At 56.1% G+C, this 17,268-nt stretch overlaps 1 protein-coding gene across 1 annotated transcript in view; it reads left to right on the forward strand.

Moving 5' to 3' along the window:
- The first annotated feature begins 10,703 nt into the window (after positions 1-10,703).
- SULT4A1 (sulfotransferase family 4A, member 1) overlaps positions 10,704-17,268 on the forward strand; it is a 19,155-nt gene continuing 12,590 nt past the window's right edge. Inside the window, exons 1-3 of the mRNA XM_011934802.1 lie at positions 10,704-10,910; positions 14,920-15,105; positions 16,842-16,941. Coding sequence (XP_011790192.1) covers positions 10,704-10,910; positions 14,920-15,105; positions 16,842-16,941 — 493 coding nt within the window. The remainder of the gene's footprint in view (positions 10,911-14,919; positions 15,106-16,841; positions 16,942-17,268) is intronic.

Below are 17,268 nucleotides of genomic sequence, written 5' to 3' on the forward strand. Positions count from 1 at the left end.
TTTTTTTTTTTTTTTTTTTTTTTGTGAGTAGTACCTTTTGACTGCTCCACACAGTATATTAGACAGTAGAGACTAAGATCAGCCATATTTATGCTTGGAAATGAGGCTGGCTTTTAAACCCCTAGGCCGTTCGTATAAGGAATTGAGTTAACCCTGCCTCGTTGGTCTGGTTTGGGTTCGGGTGTTGATCTGATTACCTTGAGCAATCATTGGTTTCGTATTATTGTAGTGTTAGCTTGTGTTCAGTGGGGGGGCTGAGTTTCCAGAGGGTTTTTCTCAGTGTTCTTGCTCCACCTGCAGCTTTTGGTCTTCCTCGTAGGTCTGAACTGTGGAGGAGTTTTGTCTGTACACTCTTGCCCCTGTGCCGGTGATAGACTCTGCTGTTATCTGTTACTTTGGTTTAGTAGCTTGGCAGGGAGGGTTTGGGGTTCTCTGTTGTGTGGTCTAGCTGCAGTCTTCTGCAGGCTCCATGTTGCTGGGTCTGGGTGCGGCTTTTTCATTGATCCTGCCCTCCTCTGAGTGGCAGCCAAACTCTGCCTGGATGGTAACTCTTGTGCAGGAGTTTCATGTCCTTTTTGTAGTGTTGAGGATCTCTAGTAGTCAGGGCCCAGGTATAGTCTCCTGCCCCTCCCCAAAGGGCAGAGTCTTGGTTTTTCCTTTTGCCTATCTCCGGCCACATTGGGTCTTCACCAGTGCCCTGGGAGGTGACACAGGTTTCTGCCCCTCTCTCCATGGCTTAAAGCCTTGTTTCTGTAAGGGAGAAGGGTGCAAGTAGGATGTTTTTCTTTTCCCACAGCTGTGGCACTGAGGAAGGCTCTCTCCAAAGCATGCTGCCTCCCACTCTTTCTCCTGAGCACCTGGCCCAGGTCTGGAGAAGACCCTGTGTTTGGGTGCCACCTCTCTGCTCAGTGTAAGATTCTCTGGATTCTCTGGCTTCAGAGGTTCTGTGCTGTCCCATGGGCTCACCTTTGGCTTTTACCAGCATGGAAACATTTTACCTGAATTCCTCTTGCCACCTGCACGGGCTGGCTTCTCTTCCTCCGGGGCCCTGTCTCAGGTGAGCTGGTGCTTGCCTCCTGCCACTCTGAGGAAGGGCCTATCTTAGTTGAGTGAAGCTGGGATCTTGTATTTTATCTGACCTCTGCCTGTTCCTGTGGGGCGGCTCTTTCCAGCATCCTGCATCTAGGGGGAAGGGCCCTAGTGGTCCCTCCTGGTCTCCGACCACTAGATCCGATAGGTGGGCGTGTGTGTAGCTCCTGGGATGTGGGACAGGATGTTGTACAGTGTGACTGTGTTGTGGTTAGCAGGGAGCGGAGTCCTAGCGTGGGCTTCTGGAGTGAGTGAGAGGAGAGTGGAGGGCCCGTTGAGAGGTGGAAGCCTCCCTAAAGCATGCTTTGGAGACTTGCTGGCATTTTCTGGAAGCTAAACCAGTCATTTTGTGGGGGCTGGTGAGCCAGAGGCCCTGGCTTGGGCTTCAGAACTTGGCTCAGCTTGAAATGAGCCAGGCTCTCCTGGGACCTGTTGACCCCACCAGCTGCAGGGGCATTGGACTAGGTGGTTGGCATTCGTCCTGCTCAAGCCTCAGAACGACTAGGGAGGAGAGCGGGTTTCCTGTCTTTGTGCCAAGTACTTTGTTTTATCCTCCCCATCCTCACAACTTTGCCATGAAATAGGCCATTTTTGGGGTAAGGAACCAAGGCCCTGAGAAGAAACTGGCCCAGGCCAGCCTGACTCTGTGGGTGGCATCTCCCTGCGCTGCCACCTCCTTCCAGTGGGCCTGGCTTTGGGTGGTGCCAGCCCCAGGGTCATGAGTGGGGTCAGTGCTTCGTCCACTGTCACTGTCCGCACAATTGTCGCTGCTGCTGATGCCTGGAGGGTGCTCTGTGGGGAATGACATTGAGTTCATCACTGTCCTCGCCTTCCAGATGAGGAACTCACATAGAGGGGCAGATCTTGTCCAGTGTCCCGTTGTCTGGAGGCAGCCAATCTGGTTTCCAAATCAGGACTCTCAGATCCAGAGCACTCATGACTGTCGCCTCTCTCAGGGCTGAGAGCCCAGGCGTGTGAGTGGGTGTGCTTTCGTACTAGAGAGTGGGCCTCTGCTAGTCAGGTGGGAGGTGGTCTCAGAAGGCAAAGGGGGAAAAAGCCAGGAAAGGAGTGACTCTGTGGGAGCCTAGGGCTCAGCCTGCCAGGGTCCCGTGAGGGATGATGTGAACACAGCTAGGAGCCTTCTGTGGCATGTGGGGGACAGGCGCCAACTTTTGTCCCTCAGTGGTTGGGGGTGGCTTAGGGCGTCGGCTCCATGCACTTCTGGGCCTGCTCCTCTGCCGCCAGGTGGGAAGCAGGCACAGGTGCTTGAAGTCAGAAGCCCTCACCAGCGCTGCAGGTGACCTCTAGGGTAGCTGAGGGGTAGAGGTGGGCACTGGTAGGCTCTGCTGGAGGAGGGGACCAGTTATAAAGACTTAGGTCTGAATTTTGATTTTGGCAAGGCCCTGATTCTTTCCCAGCTGGTCTTGGCCAGACTGTCACCCGTGTGTGCAGATTGACTGGGGCCCTGTTTCGGGCTGGGCTTGGCGGGGGCAGCTCTGCTCCAGGCACCTCTTTTTCTCCTCCTGGGACTAGCAGGCTAGCCTGGGCCAATGGCCTTCTCTTGGCAACAGTGGAAGTGCAGCAGAATAAGCAGAGACGTGCAGCGTCTCTGTTGGCCAAGTCGTATGGTCGTGCCCGGAGTCACAGAGCAGGACCTTTATGAGGGGCCGTGAAGTCACACAGGAAAGATGCGCATGGGGCATGTGTCATGGTCATTGTTGCCCTGTCTGCCATTGTTGTCCGCACCATCCTCACCACCACTGATGTCTTGAGATGCTGCATGAGGGCAAGCTGGGGCCCTTAATGCCACACGCCAGAGCCTCCTTTCCCCAAAGCTTCTTACAACTGGTTTCTCCCCTCGTCCTGAAGGTCCCATTGCAAAGGCCGGTTTTTTACAAAAGCCTTCCCTGACTTTCTGTCATACAAGGGCGGAGCCTCTTCCCCTTGAGGCAGAGCTTCTGCCCCCTGGGGCGGAGCGTTTTCCCCCTGGGGCGGAGCCACGCTCTGCTTGCTGTGCCAGCTCTGTCTGAAGGTGCAGCAGCCTCCTGGTAGCCTCTTGGCAGCCTCAGGGTCGTATATCCGGAAAAGAAGAGCTAAAGGCCTAGGAGAAGTTCACTTTGAGGAAACTGAGGCCCAGAGGAGGGGTGACTTTCAGACCTCCCAGAGTCGCTGGCAGAGCTAGGCTGGGAATCTGGGCTCCAGGTTTTCAGAGTCTCATCAGACAGAGGCTGGGGCCAACCCAGGGTTGCTGGAGCTTGCTGGACCAGGCAGGCCTGGCTGTGGAGCCCAGCATGCGGCAGCTGCCTGGCATCACCCCAGCAGGAGAACGGAGTCACGGCCAGGGACTGTGCCTGTTTCCCCTCTGCATCCAGCAGGGGTCTGGCTGTGGCTGTGGACGTGGTCCAGAGTGGGCAGGGGTGGGGTGGCGATGCCTGTAACTGGTTTCCCAGGGTCCCAGGCCTAGAAGTGAGCTGCCACTGTCATGGGTGGGGGTCAGTCCCAGCAACTGCCCTGTCTGCCTCACCCTTGCTTGATCATAGCTAGGAAATGGTCGGAGATTTATCCCGCAAATGAGTACACGTGGGACGTGACCCTGTTTTGCTGCTCTCTCGCTTTGTGAGCCTTGGTGCTGTGTGTGTGTAGTGTGTATGGGTGTATGTGTGTGGTGTGTGTGCATGTGATGTGTGTGTGTGGTGTTTGTGTGTGGAGTGAGTGTGAGTGCACATGTGCTGTGTCTGGTGTGTGTGTACATGCTGTGTTTGGAGGAGTGTGTGTGGTATGTGTGTTATGTATGTGGTGTGCGTGAGTATACATATGTGTGTCTGTGTGTCTGATGTGTGTGTAAAGCACTCTGGTTCTGGAGCGAAAGTTTCAGGTGCTGAGTTCACTGTCCACTGGCCTCTGTGGCCCTGGACAGTTCTTCCCTGAGCCTGTGTGGTCCTGTGTGAAGCTAGATGGTAATAGCAGCTCCAGTGAGGTATGTGAGACTCAAGGGGGAAGTTGTAGTGAGCTCCTGGGTCTCGGTCAGCGTGTCCTCAGCTGGTGCTGTGAGCTGGGCTCCGGAAGTCTTGGTTCCCCATCCAGTTGCCAGCTGCGTGACCAGGAACTCTACTTTTCCTCTTAGAGCTTCCCGTCCTGCTCCATGTCAAGGGCATTGTCTTGAGAGCTGAGAGACAGTGTGAGGAAGCACAGGGACAGGGACAAGGACTGGCTGCGGCAGGTGCTTAACAGACGTCCTTCACCTTTTCCTTTTGGAGGTGGGGAGCATTCTCAGTGTCTGTTGGGGGACAGTTCCCACCCAGATGGGAGCAGGGGCCCCCAGGCCCTGGGCTGTTGCCTGGCCCTGATGGGTTGCCCCCTTAAAAGTTCAGCTCTGAGCCGGGCATGGTGGCTCACATTTGTAATCCTAGCACTTTGGGTGGCTGAGGCAGGAGAATTGCTTGAGCCCAAGAGTTCAAGACTGTCTGGGCAACATAGGGAGACCCCCATCTCTACAAAAACCAACCAACCAACCAAACAAACAAAAAACTAGCCAGGTGTAGTGGCGTGTGCCTGTGGTTCCAGCTACTTAGGAGGCTGAGGTGGGAGGATCCTTTGAACCCAGGAGGGTGAGGCTGCAATGAGCGATGATTGCACCACTGCACTCCAGCCTGAGCCACAGAGTGAGACCCTGTCTCAAAAAAAAAAAAAAAAAAAATTCCAGCTGTTGCTGTTTCTCAGGGAGCTGGGGGATTCTGGCATCCTTGTGGATGTCCTGGGACTCCAGAACCCTGTAGGGGCTGTGTTTCAGTGGGGCAGACTGAACACACACGCTGGTCTGTTTTCTCTTGAAACCTCACTAAAGTGACAATAACGGGATAGAACGCGCCGAACTCCCAGAGCTGGAGAGGAGGGTGTGGTGGATTGGAAACCCAGAAGATCACAGGCGGGGCTGAGTGCTGGCTCACCGGGCAGGCAGGGCACCTGAATGCCGCAGTCGGGAGGGCGGCCAGATGGGAACCAATTCCAGCAGCCCCGCCCAGGAAGCAGCTGATGTGGTGTCCATGACACTGAGGATGGAAACCAGAGGCTGTCACCAAGACAGTTTTCTTCTTTGGGGACCGGAGAGGCTGTGATGTGAGGGTCCTGTGCACAGCTGAAGGCTGGGACACAGGGCATATGGGAAGTAGGGTCACACACAGGCTGCACACTTGGAGGGTGGGATTACCAGCCCCTCCTCTCCTCAGCTCTTAGGATGCTTGTGACCTGGTTCCAGTCTCCAGGCTGGGGTTGGAGGCACCCTCTTGAGAAACTGACCCCAAAGCAGAGCCCTGTACCTACTCCTGGAATCTCCCACCGAAGTGACAGGTCCTCAGCTGTGAAAGCACCAAAGCTGCTTCCCCAGGCGTGTGTGGCCCCCAGGGCTGCTCCCACGGTCTCTCCCTCACCTGTGAGTGGACTCAAGATCACCAGGTAGCAAGTCTCCAACAGGAAGGATAGGGACCTGCAGAGACAAAACACAAAGCAGAAAAAAGGACTCCGAGAAAGCGAAGACCATGTGAGGAGCAGAAGAAAACCTACAACCCCAGAATAACGCCACCTCCACTCGTAAGTCTTTGCAGTATCCTTTGAGAGTCAAGACACGTGTTGCTTTCACTAAAGGAAGCAGCAGTGAAGACAGGAATAACGAGAGATCATCAAAGACTCCTGGAGATGGCAAGTGTGATGGTTGAGGTTTTAAATGCACAGTTGTGAGGTTTGGGTGGTTAGGCTGAGAAAATAGCCCAGGAAGTAGAATAAAAATTTTTACAAAATGGTGACAAACAGGAGCAAAAAGATAAGAAAAATGGAAGTTTAATCTTGGAGTTCCAGAAAAGGAACAGAGTATGGTAGAGAAAATTATTGAAGCTAGAATTTTCAGAATGTTCAGAGCTCAATAAAAGACACCCCCAACCCCTGCCAACTGTCTGGCCTAGTGAATGTAAACTGGGGCAAAGAGAAGATCTCAAAGCTCCCACAGAGAGAAAAATAGGCCCCCAGGATCTCAGCGGCACCATCGGCAGCGAGAAGACGGAATGACGGAAAGCGATCTCCAGCCTGGGCTTCTGTACACGACCAGACTGTCCCTCACATGGGAGGTGAATATGGATGTTTGCAGTTACCTCAGTCTCACACGCCCGGGAAGCAGCCAGGGCACCTGCAGCTGGGGGATGTGGAGAAAGGACCAGTGCACCCAAGGTGGGGGGAGGTCTAGGAAGGTCCCATGCAGCCATGCCAGGCCGCTCACTCAGATGAGGGAGGGAGAGCAGAGCGGGCAGGGGCATGTCCCCAAGCAGCACATGGGATTGAGCGAACACCCACCCATGTCTCTGGCTGTGTTGAGGCCTGGAGGCTTGGTAGAGTTGTGGAAGGAATTATTAATAGCAATATAGAAAATGAAATAAGCAAACTAAGACAGTTACCTACTCTGGGAAAAGTGAAATAGTATACAAAAGAGGAAATATAATCACTACATGGTGTACTTTGCATTAAACACCAAATTAAGCCTTGAATTAAATCCAAAATCGTGCTGCGACTGTATCGGCAGGAGGGAAGCTGTGTGTACGGGAACTTGGCTAAGTCCTCATCTTTCACAGTCAAATATCATTAGCCCATCTAATATGTACAGATCAAAATAATGATATCAGTACACTTTTTGGAAATTTAAGGGTAAAAGGAATCTACCAAAGGTCTCCTTCTGGGGAGTGGGATTAGAGGGGGAGAGAACTGTGGATCTTTGTGCATTACAGGACTGGCTTTTTCAACTAGGTACAAGTGAAGCTGGACATTTTCTGACTCCTTCGCAGGCGGGAGCTGGAGTACACGAGTGCTGGAGTCAGCTGGCTGCTCTGGCACTGGCAGGGGTGGACTCCACTCACTCAAACCTCCTTCATTTCACCCTCGAGGGAGGGAGCATGCAGGTGAGCGGGTGCGGAACAAACTTTGTACCAGCCCCGCAGCGGCCCCTGGGGTTCAGAGGAAGTGTTCCAGTGCTCTTCTAACCCGGCCATCTGTGGACGGCTGAAGTATTACCAGCTCAGTGGGCCCTCTGCCTTTTCATGTGAGGCAGCTGCCTTCTGCCAGTGAGGGCTAAGGGTCAGTGTGACAGCCTTTTGCACCCGCACTCGTGGCACCCGAGTTCTTGTCTGGCATCCAGGAGGAATGAGGCTGCATGAACGAATTGAAGATGGTAAATGTGGGGGATTTTATTGCTGATGAAAGTGGCTTTCAGCAGGAAGGGGAGCTGAAAATGGGACGGAGTGGGAAGGTTATCTTCCCCTGGAGTCTGGCCATCCCTGGTCAGACTCTCTGAAGCTACACCATCAACCTGTTCCTCTGAAGTCACGCTGCTTCTGTCTGATGTCCAACCGTGGTCTCTGACGTCCAGTTACTTTTTCTCTCTCTGCTGGCTGAGTTCTGGGGTTTTTATAGGCACAGGATTGGGGGCAGGGTGTGGTTTTGGAAAAGATAACATTTGAGCGGCAAAACGGGGATGTAAGTTCTCACTTCGGGCCTTGGTATCAGGCCTTTTGGCTTGACAGTGGGGCCCCCGCTGGGGACCCGCCCTCTTCTGCCCCATATTTCCCTGCCTCCTGCCCCTATCACAGGTGCGACTGGTGAATCCTGTGAGTGAAAATCAAAGGGTTTCAGCCACAGGGTCTTAGTGGTTTCCAGGCCGTTTTGATCAGTTCTGATGCCTTCTGTGATGAGTTCCAGTGGAATTTTGATGGGCTCTGTGCCCGGTGTTAAGACAGGCTATTCTCTAGAGTCCTGGGGAGTTCCACCCCAGAACAGCAGTGGCCTCCTGCAGGCCTCGACCCAAGTCCAGGTGTCAGTTTGCACTACGCGCTGCTGCAGGGGGTATTGATCGGTTTGCCACTCAGAAGTGATTGCAGTGGTGTCAGCAGAGGCACGTCTGTGAATCACTGCTTCTAGCCGACTTGCGAAGAGCTGCTGGAGAGCGCGTTTGGCTGGAGTTACCAGCCAGCGGGTGGCCCTGCCCTGTTGGCTCCCCTGGTTTCTGTTTGAAAGCTTGACTCTTCCCCGCTCAGGGTGGATCTGCTGGGGCCTGGGCTGGCTTCCAGCTGCCCAGCTGTGATGAGGAAGATTGGTGCCCTCCTGGGCCCCTACCTTGGCGGTGGCGTGTTTGCCCTCACTGCTCTTCAGGGGCCCCAGCGTGGCCACAGCCCCATGCCCCCTGTTTGTCCCGCAGCAACATGACAGGCCTCACTAGGACTCCTCCACCTCTCACTCCTGCCTCGGCCCCACCTGGCCCTGTTGGGAAGCGGCTCCAGCTCCAGGCGTGGCCCCTGCTTCCCAGTGCCTTGTTTCCCTGTCAGTAAAGGTAGTGCTCACGGACCCGCCTGCTCGAGGCCGGTGGAGGGCGCCACAGGGTTGGCTGTGGGCGTTGCTTTGCCTGCTGCAGATGTGTGGCTTCATCGGTGGGTGCCAGGAGGTTCCTGTCCTGTGCTGTGATGAGGGTTGCCAGGTTTGCTGTGAGACTGTGGCGCGTCCTTGCAAGTGAGCAGGCCCGGTTGGTGGTGCCCCGCCTTGATTTCAGTTGCTGAGTTGACGCTGGTTTATCTGGTTCTCTTTGGGCCTGAGCAGGTCACGTTGTGGCCCTTCTGCACGTCATCTGCTTTGGCCCCAGCAGCCCTGTGAAGAAGAGAGGGCATCACCACCTCCATTTTCTGGAAGGTGGCAGGGATGGCATCATTCCTGGGACTCCTGGGCCAGCCTGGAGCCTGGCACATAGTGAGCCCTCTGCTGAGTGAATAAAAGGCTCGCTGGGTGGGTGGGGTACCTGCGCTGGGGTCGGAGTGCCAGGCAGGAAGGAGGAGGGCGGTGGCAAGGTGGGTGGAGGGGAGGGCAGCAGAAGAAGATTCTCCCTTAGTCTCCAGAAAGGGGCGCAGCCCTGCCCACACCTCAACTTTGGGACTTCCGGCCTCCAAAAGTGCGAGAGAATACATTTCTCTTGTTTCAAGCCACCAAGTTTTGGGTGATTTCTGGCAGCACCCTGGGAAACGAAAACAGTGACTAAGACCAGTTCCTTGCCCTCACAGGGCTTGCCCCAGCCAGGCACAGTGTGACAGTGTGCTAGGACAGTGTCCAGGGCTCCGTGGGACCAGGGAAGGGCACCTGGTCGAGAGGCGTGTTGTCAGGGAAGGCTTCCTGGGAGCAGTGACTTACAGAGCAAGCCCGAGCTGGCCAGGCAGAGGGCAACCTGTTGGAGGCCTTGGGCCACTGGGGTACTGGGCTTGGAAGGGGGTGGGAGGCTGGCCAGAGAAGAGGGGGTGGGTGGAGAGCTGGCAGGGCGGCATCACTAGGACCTCAGGAGCCCGTGGGTGCAGTTGGCCACAGCGAGGGTGGGTGGAGGGGCTGTGTAGGGCTCATGCCCATGCCCAAGGGTACCACCAGGAGCATGGAGAGAGACCAGTGGGAGGAGTGCTGGGTGCCACAGCTTGGCGTCTGGCAGAGGGCCTTGCAGAGCTAGGGCTGTCTGACTCTGAAGCCGGGTTTGATCTTGGGTTCAAAGTGCTTAGACGTGTGCCTGGAATGGGGTAAGTGACCAGATAGTATAATGACCATTTTTCTTTGATCATGTTATCACATCTTGCCAGCTGGCTTTATGCCCTAGGAAGGCCGGGACCTGTTCCCTGCGTGCTTCCTGGTGTGTTCTCACTGACCCTCTCTCCCTGATGCCCGTGTTGACCTCCTGTTGAATTCTCCTGGGAGCGGGAGAAGGTAAGGTTAGGAGGTGTTCAACCAGAAAATGGACGTGGCAGGCTGGAGAGAAGGGCCACGGGGACAGGGCCGGGTGGACCTGACGAGTCAAGAGCTTCCTTTGGCTGATCTTCTGGCATAAATATTTAATGGGGGTGAGGATGGGACTTGTGGAACTGAAGTGGTGGAACTGAAGTGGCTGATACTGATGTAAGAAGACTTTAATGTGCAGAGAATGTCTGTCTGGGTTGTTGGCCTGTGGGGCTGCAGGGGTGGGGAACGTGAAGAATAGGTGATGAAGATGTCACTGGGAGAGGCCCCTTTCAGGGATGCTGCCCGCAGTCTGATTTCTGAGGACAAAGACCCCCTCACTGCGGCTGTCCCGAGCTGCTGGCTGGATGGTCCTCACCAGGAGGAACAGGCAAGTCAGCCACACTCTGGTTCTGTAACCCTTGGCACATTTTGGCCTTAGGAGCCTCGTCTGCCATGAGGATGGTTGTATTTCCTACTCAGGTTGGTGGGAGAGTCCATGTGCTGAGAAGTTCTTTCTGTGTATTGAAGAGAGCTTGTTTTCCGTCACCAAGCCTCACCACTTCCTTCCTTCAGTGCCTTTGCCCCAAAACTCCCTCCTCCAGGAAGTCTTCCTTGACCAACACATCCCCTTCTGATTACTTAGAGTCTATGCAGCACCCAGCGTTTGTTGGTCCGCTCAGGAAATATGAATTGAGCACGGCCACGTGCTGGCTGTCCGGGGTGCAGCAAAGAACAAGACAAAACAGCCCCTGTCCTTAAGGTGGAGAGGGGAGAGAGCACGTAAAGGAATTTGCAGGCTATTCCTGGGCAGGTCCCTCTGGATAGCACAGAGGGACCACATGACAGGGCGAGGGGCAGGGGTTAGACCCATTCTGGTGAAGGAGTCCATGCTGACTGAGCGGCGTCTGAGCAGGCGCAGGGAGGAGTCAGGGAGTGAGGAGGCTCCAGGCAGGGGCACCAATGCCGGCAGCCTGGGGAAGGGCTGGTTGGGCTCAGAGGCTGGAGGGAGCTCAGGGGAGAGCCAGGTGGCGAGGGAGTGGAACATGGTGAAGGCCTTGCGTTGACTCTGCGGGAGGCAGAGCTGCTCCAGATGGTGGCAGTGGACAGTGGTGGGGTCTGACTTCCATGTTAAAGCCACAGTTTTGGCTACTGGGTTGAAAACAGAGGTGGAATAGTGGTCCTCAGTCTTTTTGGCACCAGGGACTGGTTTTGCGGAAGACAGTTTTTCCATGGACAGTTTTTCCAGGTGGTGGGGTCATGGGGATGGTTTCACGATGAAACTGCTCCATCTCAGATCGTCGGGGTTTAATGAGATTCTCATGAAGACCACACAACCCAGATCCCTCTCAGGTGCAGTTCACAATAGAGTTCGTGCTCCTGTGAGAATCTCGTGTTCCCGCTGATCTGACAGGAGGCAGCGCTCAGGCTGTAATGCCTGCCCGCCCACCGCTCGCCTCCTCCTGTGCGTCCCGGTTCCGAACAGGCCACAGACCCGTGGCCTGGGGGTTGGGGACCCCGGACTAGAAGGCAGAGTGAGCTGGGTGGCAGCAGAGAGCCAGGGAGGAGCCCTCGTGGGAAGCAGCTCAGGTGTGAGGACACAGTGTCGCAGGGGGAGGGTCAGCTCTGGACACAGCAGATGGCAGGGTGGGCGGGGCCAGTTGGGGCAAGGAGAGAGGAGAGGAGCCGGGTGAGCCACAGTGAGGCCGCCGTGCGGCCCTGTCAGCTGGAGGGGCTGCTTGCTGAGACGGGCTGCAGGGGCTGGGGAGGAGACAGCCTTGGACGTTGCCCCCAGAGCTGGCTGGGTCCCGCTGAGGTGCTGGGCAGCGGGTGAACTGCTGGAGTTCATGGGCATGTGCCCCAGAGGCTGATGTGTGGAGGGGTGGACCTGGGTGTGGCCCGGGGGGAGGGGGCCGGGGCTGCACTCCGGGCTGTCACCGTGTTCAGGGTGGGAAGATGAGGAGCCAGTGGCAGAAACCGGAGCCGCTGATGTGAAGGGACCACAGTGGGTTAAGCTGTGCCCATTTCTTCTGGGAGGTCAGACAAGGTGATGACTGAGGATCACTAGGGACCTGGAGCTGTTTTGGGGCCTGGGGACAGAGGCTGGAGAAAGCGCAGAGGGCGGCCTTTCTCCCCGGGAGTTACCTTTGGTCCCAGCACACCTGGTTGGGTCCTGCCTGGCCCTAGGGTCCTCGAATGGGACTCTGCACTCAAGGCACCAGTGCATGTGGTCAGCCCCATGTGTGGTCCAGGCAGGGCCCCACTTCCTCCTGCCTGCACCAGGTGTGGGGCTGGTCACAGTACCTGCTGCCCCTGGGCCGTAGCAGGGAGGAGAGGGCCTGTCCCACGCGTCCCAGGGTGCGCACTGCAGGTGATCCTGGCCATCAGAAAAGGCCGGCTTGGAGGGCGGCGGCTCTGACACAGCTCTGCCTAGGCTGAGGCTAGGAGGAGCATACAGGCCGAGCGGATAGTGCTGTGGTTGGCCCCACCCAGGAGGGTGCAGCCTGGACCCCGTGCCAGGTGTGGAGAGCTCAGAGGGCCTCAGTAAATGGTTGAATGCCTGGGCCTGAGTTTGTGAACAGTGGGAAGCTATGGAAGGGTTTTGGGCTGGAAGCCGTCGAACCTGAGTGCAAAAGGTGCTGTTTATCCCAGAGGGACAGTTCCCAGACCCAGGCAGGAGGCCTACTAAGCCATGTGGCTGATTTGTGAGGAGGGAGAATTGGTCAGCAGGTCTGTAGCCCAGTGGGCAGCTGTGGTCCTGTGAGCGAGTGCCAGGGTGTCCTCAGCACACACGAGCTCCTTGTTCCCTGCAGGCCTCTCCCTGCCTTTAATGGCGTGGTACTCTCTGCTTGCCCAGGCTCTTCCCGTTGGCCACATCTCCCCACAGTCTTAGGAGAGCAGGTTATGCTGACCAGGCCACTGGTGATTTTTCTCTTTTTAATTGAATTATATCTTATACGTGCATATGAGTTGGAAAAAAGCCCTCAAACTGCTTTTCCTCTGCCCTCACACAACCATCAACACAGAGGACTCCTGTGGCGGACAGGGTGGGGATTTCTCCCCGCCAGCAAGCAGGCACTCAGTCCTGCAGCAGTACCAGCTGGGTGTCCCCAAGTCCAGTTCAATTCCAGCACCGCCCACCTGGAGCCAGCACAAGATCCCACAGGGCGAGGGCTCAGTCCCACGAGACTACCCTCACTTCCGATGCCAACCGCAATTCCCGGGTTGTTTTGCCTGTGCATCTGACCCACTGGCTATAAATTGGGGTTTGCACACCCCCTGCCCAGGTTTGACTAATTTGCCAGAGCGGCTCACAGAACTCAGGACGTTTCCTGGTTTATTATAAAGGATGTTACAAAGGCTTCTGATGAATACCAGAGGAAGAGACGCCTGTGGAGGATGGAGGAGAGTGCGGAGCTTCCGTGCCGTCTCTGGGCAAGCCACAATCCAGGAACCCCCACGTGTTCAGCTCTGCGGAAGCTCCTCAGAACCTGTCCTCTCGGGCCGTTTATGGAGCCCTCACTGGCTCGGCATGGTGGAAGCATGTGGAAATGGCACTGGGTAAAAGGCTGTGAGCCTGCCATGGTCAGTTGGAGTGGGGAGCCCAGCACGGCCTGACTGCGTGACATTCCTTCCTCCCCTTCCGCACGGGGGGTCTCACGACCCACACAGCCAGACAAGGCAGGTCCGAGAATTTTTCTTTTTGTTTTTAAGGTAGATTCTCACTCTGTTGCCCAGGCTGGAGTGCAGTGGTACAGTCAGAGCTCACTGTAGCCTCTACCTCCTGGGTTCAAGCAATCCTCCCACCTATGCCTCCTGAGTAGCTGGCACTATAGATGTATGCCACCATGCACAGCTAATGTTTTTATTTTTTATTTTTTGTAGGGACAGTGTCTTGCCATGTTGCGCAGGCTGGTCTTGAACTTCTGGCCTCAAGCAGTCCTCCCGATTCAGCCTCCCAAAGTGCTGGGATTACAGGCATGAGCCACTGTGCCCAGCCCAGAGAATTTCTTCATGGCCAGGTGCAAGACAGAAAGGCAGGGGAAGATTCAAGTATATTTTCATTTTGTATGGCCTGCCTTGGGGAGAAAAAGGAGCAGGTGAAAGGGGTGGGGGCAGGAGAGGGTCAGAGAGAGAGAGGTACTGTATACTAAGGCCTGCTTCTGAGGCTTGGAGTGGTCCAATGTTATGATGAAAGACTGTAATAAGGGCTCGGGGGATAATGAGCCGGGACCATAGATGAAAAGCTGCATGTATCATAATATTGTAGCGTGCTTCTATGTAATTCCTACCAGACCTAGTTAATAGCTCTAGACCCCGAAATCGCCTTTGTGCCTTCTCTGAATCAATAACCAACCCAAAATATAACCACTGTTCTCACTTCTGTCACTATAGTTTAGTTCTGCCCATTCTTGAACCTCATGCCAATGGGACATACAGGATTGTACCCCAGAGCGCCTTGGGGTGGGAGGACCCCGTCACATCCTGTCTGTGGGGCTTGGCTGTGCTGTGTCTGCAGTTCATTCTTTTTCATTGCTGTCTAGTATCCCATGGTGATTGTCACAACTTACTCATTCTATTGCTGATGAATATTCGTGTTTCCAAGTGACTTTATGAATGATGTGGCCAAGATTGTTCTAGAACCTGTGTACTGATCAACAAGCACTGGCTTCCCTTGGGTCTCCCCAGGATAGTTCCTGGATCATGGGCTATATATATATACCTTCAGTAGATACCGGGCAGATGTCATTTCCTCATCTTGGCTAGCAGGTCATTCCTCCGGCCCATCGTTCCTGTGTAAACTGCCAAGTTCAGCCTCTGGAGGCCTTGGGCCAAGTCACCCACCCGTTACAGCCCCTGAGCCACTTCCGTAACAGGGGCTGGGTTCTATTCTGTTCTGTTCTCCTAACAGCCCTGTGAAGCATCCTGGCCCCTCTGAGAATCAGCCGATTGGCCCATGACCGAGCACAGGATTCAGGCTGAGACCATGAGGGCCCACTCCTCTTCCCCCAGACTCGAGTAGCCCTTCTTGGGCAGCAGGTGTTGACCTGAGCACAGGGCCGAGCGCTTGGGCTTCCTCTGAGCACCCCATGCTGGGGCTTCTCCCCTCCAGGCACCAGCTTGCTGCAGGAGGTGGTCTACTTGGTGAGCCAGGGTGCTGACCCTGATGAGATCGGCTTGATGAACATCGACGAGCAGCTCCCAGTCCTGGAGTATCCGCAGCCAGGCCTGGACATCATCAAGGTACCCAGGCCAGTGGGACCTGTCCCAGCACCTCTTTAGGGTATTTCTGCAGTTACACCCTGATGATTGACAGTTGCTCCTGAGGGCTCTGTGGGTTAGGGGAGAGCAGATAGCCCCAGATAGCCGGGAGAGAACCTGGAAGGCCTGAGCTGGCAGTGACCTGGAACCTGATGAGGGTGTGGGTGACACATCAGCATCAAGGAGTCTGGGAGGTGGAAAGGAAGTCAGTGCCTGGGGGGCACTGGGCTGAGGGGCCATTCGGGGGGAGCAGGGCCTGGGCCTCCCGCTTGCTTTGCCCTGGGGACCCATCTCTGAGGGAGCTGGGTAGGGTGCGTTTGCATCAGATATTTGGTATCAAGAATGAAATAAATGTTACTCCAGAGCCCTGCCCCCCTCACCCCTCAGACACACCCAGAGCCCCCCCACTCCATCTGCTGCACCTCTTTAGTTCCAGCCTCACACCTGAATGGGCCAGAACTGCAGCCTCCACCATGCCTGCCCCCCTCTCTCTGGAGTAGCATTCGGAAACCCAGCTCTGAGAGTGCCGTCCCGCCCCGTGGCATGGCACCAGACCCCTGTGACCCCCCAGGGCCCCTGTCTGCACCCCAGCCTCTCGGGCCTGAGCAGTCACCTTGCTCTCCTTGTCCGTGCAGAACCATCTGGGTGTCTTTCGGTACTGCTGTGCCGAGGGCCACCGCGTTCAAGGCACCGCTCTTGGCCTTGGGGGCGGCAGTGACTGACAGCATCAGGCCCGGCCTCTCAGCCCAGGAAGCCATAGTAGCTAGACAGCGATCAGTGCTGGGAGGGGAGCAGATCAGGAGGGGACCGGCCATCTCCCGTGGGGATGTCTGAGGCAGGTCCTGAAAGAGGAGAGGAGCATAGGGACCGGTGAACAGAGACTGCACGGCGTGAGGGGCCTGGCCCTCCAGAGCGATAGGCAAGCCTGGGAGTTTCAGGCAATGGTCCCGGGCTCTTTGGCTTCATGAGGACTGGGCCCATTCCTAGGGCAACTGGGAAGATGGGGTCTGAGCAGAGGAGCACGGTGCTGACTGGTTTACAGGACCACCCTAGCTGCTGATGGGAAGGCCTGAGGGGCAGGTGGAAGCAGCGAGCGCAACAGGCCAGGTTGCTGTGCGGTCCAGCACCAGCCTGGCAGCACCCACTGGGCCTGGTGCCTCCTGCTGCCTCTGCTGCCCTCTGATACCACTCCAAGCCAGGGCAGTAGCTCCCAGGCCCCCGAGCAGACCCTGTGTCTGTGCCTATGATAGGTGGACTACCCCGGCCGAGGTCAGGGACCCTTGTCTCTATTGCCAGATAGAGACACCCAGCCGAGGTGTGCTCATGTCTCAAACATTTGTCTCAGTTGACAAGGGAGGTTGTCCTGGCTGGGTCCGAGACTGTCTCCGGGAGAGGAGACCAGGGAATGACAGCCTTGCCTCCTCCTGTTCTGACCTCCCCCTGCGCCTGGCCTCGCCTTTCCCTCTGACTCCTACCCTTCTTCCCTGGCCCCCACCCCTTCCCTTGTCCTCTGGTCCCTCTCCCCCTGACCTCACCCCTCCCCCTGGCCTCACTCCTCCCTCTTACCCTGCTGCTCTCCTGGCCCCTCCACTACCCTGTCGTTCCCTCTGATAACCCCACTTACCCTGAACCCCACCCTTTCCTTCCTCCTCTGGCCCCCCTCCTCCCTTTGGTCTCACCCCTTCCTCTGACCTGCCTCTCCGTCTGATTCCACGTAGGAACTGACCTCTCCCCGCCTCATCAAGAGCCACCTGCCCTACCGCTTTCTGCCCTCCGACCTCCACAATGGGGACTCCAAGGTAAGCTGGCACCCCCTCTGCCTCCCGAGATGAGTCCCCACCAAGAGGAGCCCAAGGCCCCTGTGCAACACACATGCCGGTCCCTGGCACTTACCTGGCCTCGGGGGCTGTCTTCCCAAGGACCCCACAGGTGAAGGTCCCTTCTGAGGCCGTCTTGGGTCATGTGTCTCTAGCATTTTACCCAAGTTTTTAATGTTGGGTTGGTTTTTACCTCACAATCGAACATGGCTGTGGCCAGCTTAATCCCAGCGTGTGCCTGCTTTGGGCCGAATTCTGTTAGTTTTTCAATTGCATCAAATGCTGAGGCCTGTGGGTGGTTTTTTTTTTTTGTTTTGAGACAGAACAG

Source organism: Colobus angolensis, unplaced genomic scaffold (assembly GCF_000951035.1).
Source record: "Colobus angolensis palliatus isolate OR3802 unplaced genomic scaffold, Cang.pa_1.0 Scaffold138, whole genome shotgun sequence".
NCBI classification, from domain to species: domain Eukaryota; kingdom Metazoa; phylum Chordata; class Mammalia; order Primates; family Cercopithecidae; genus Colobus; species Colobus angolensis.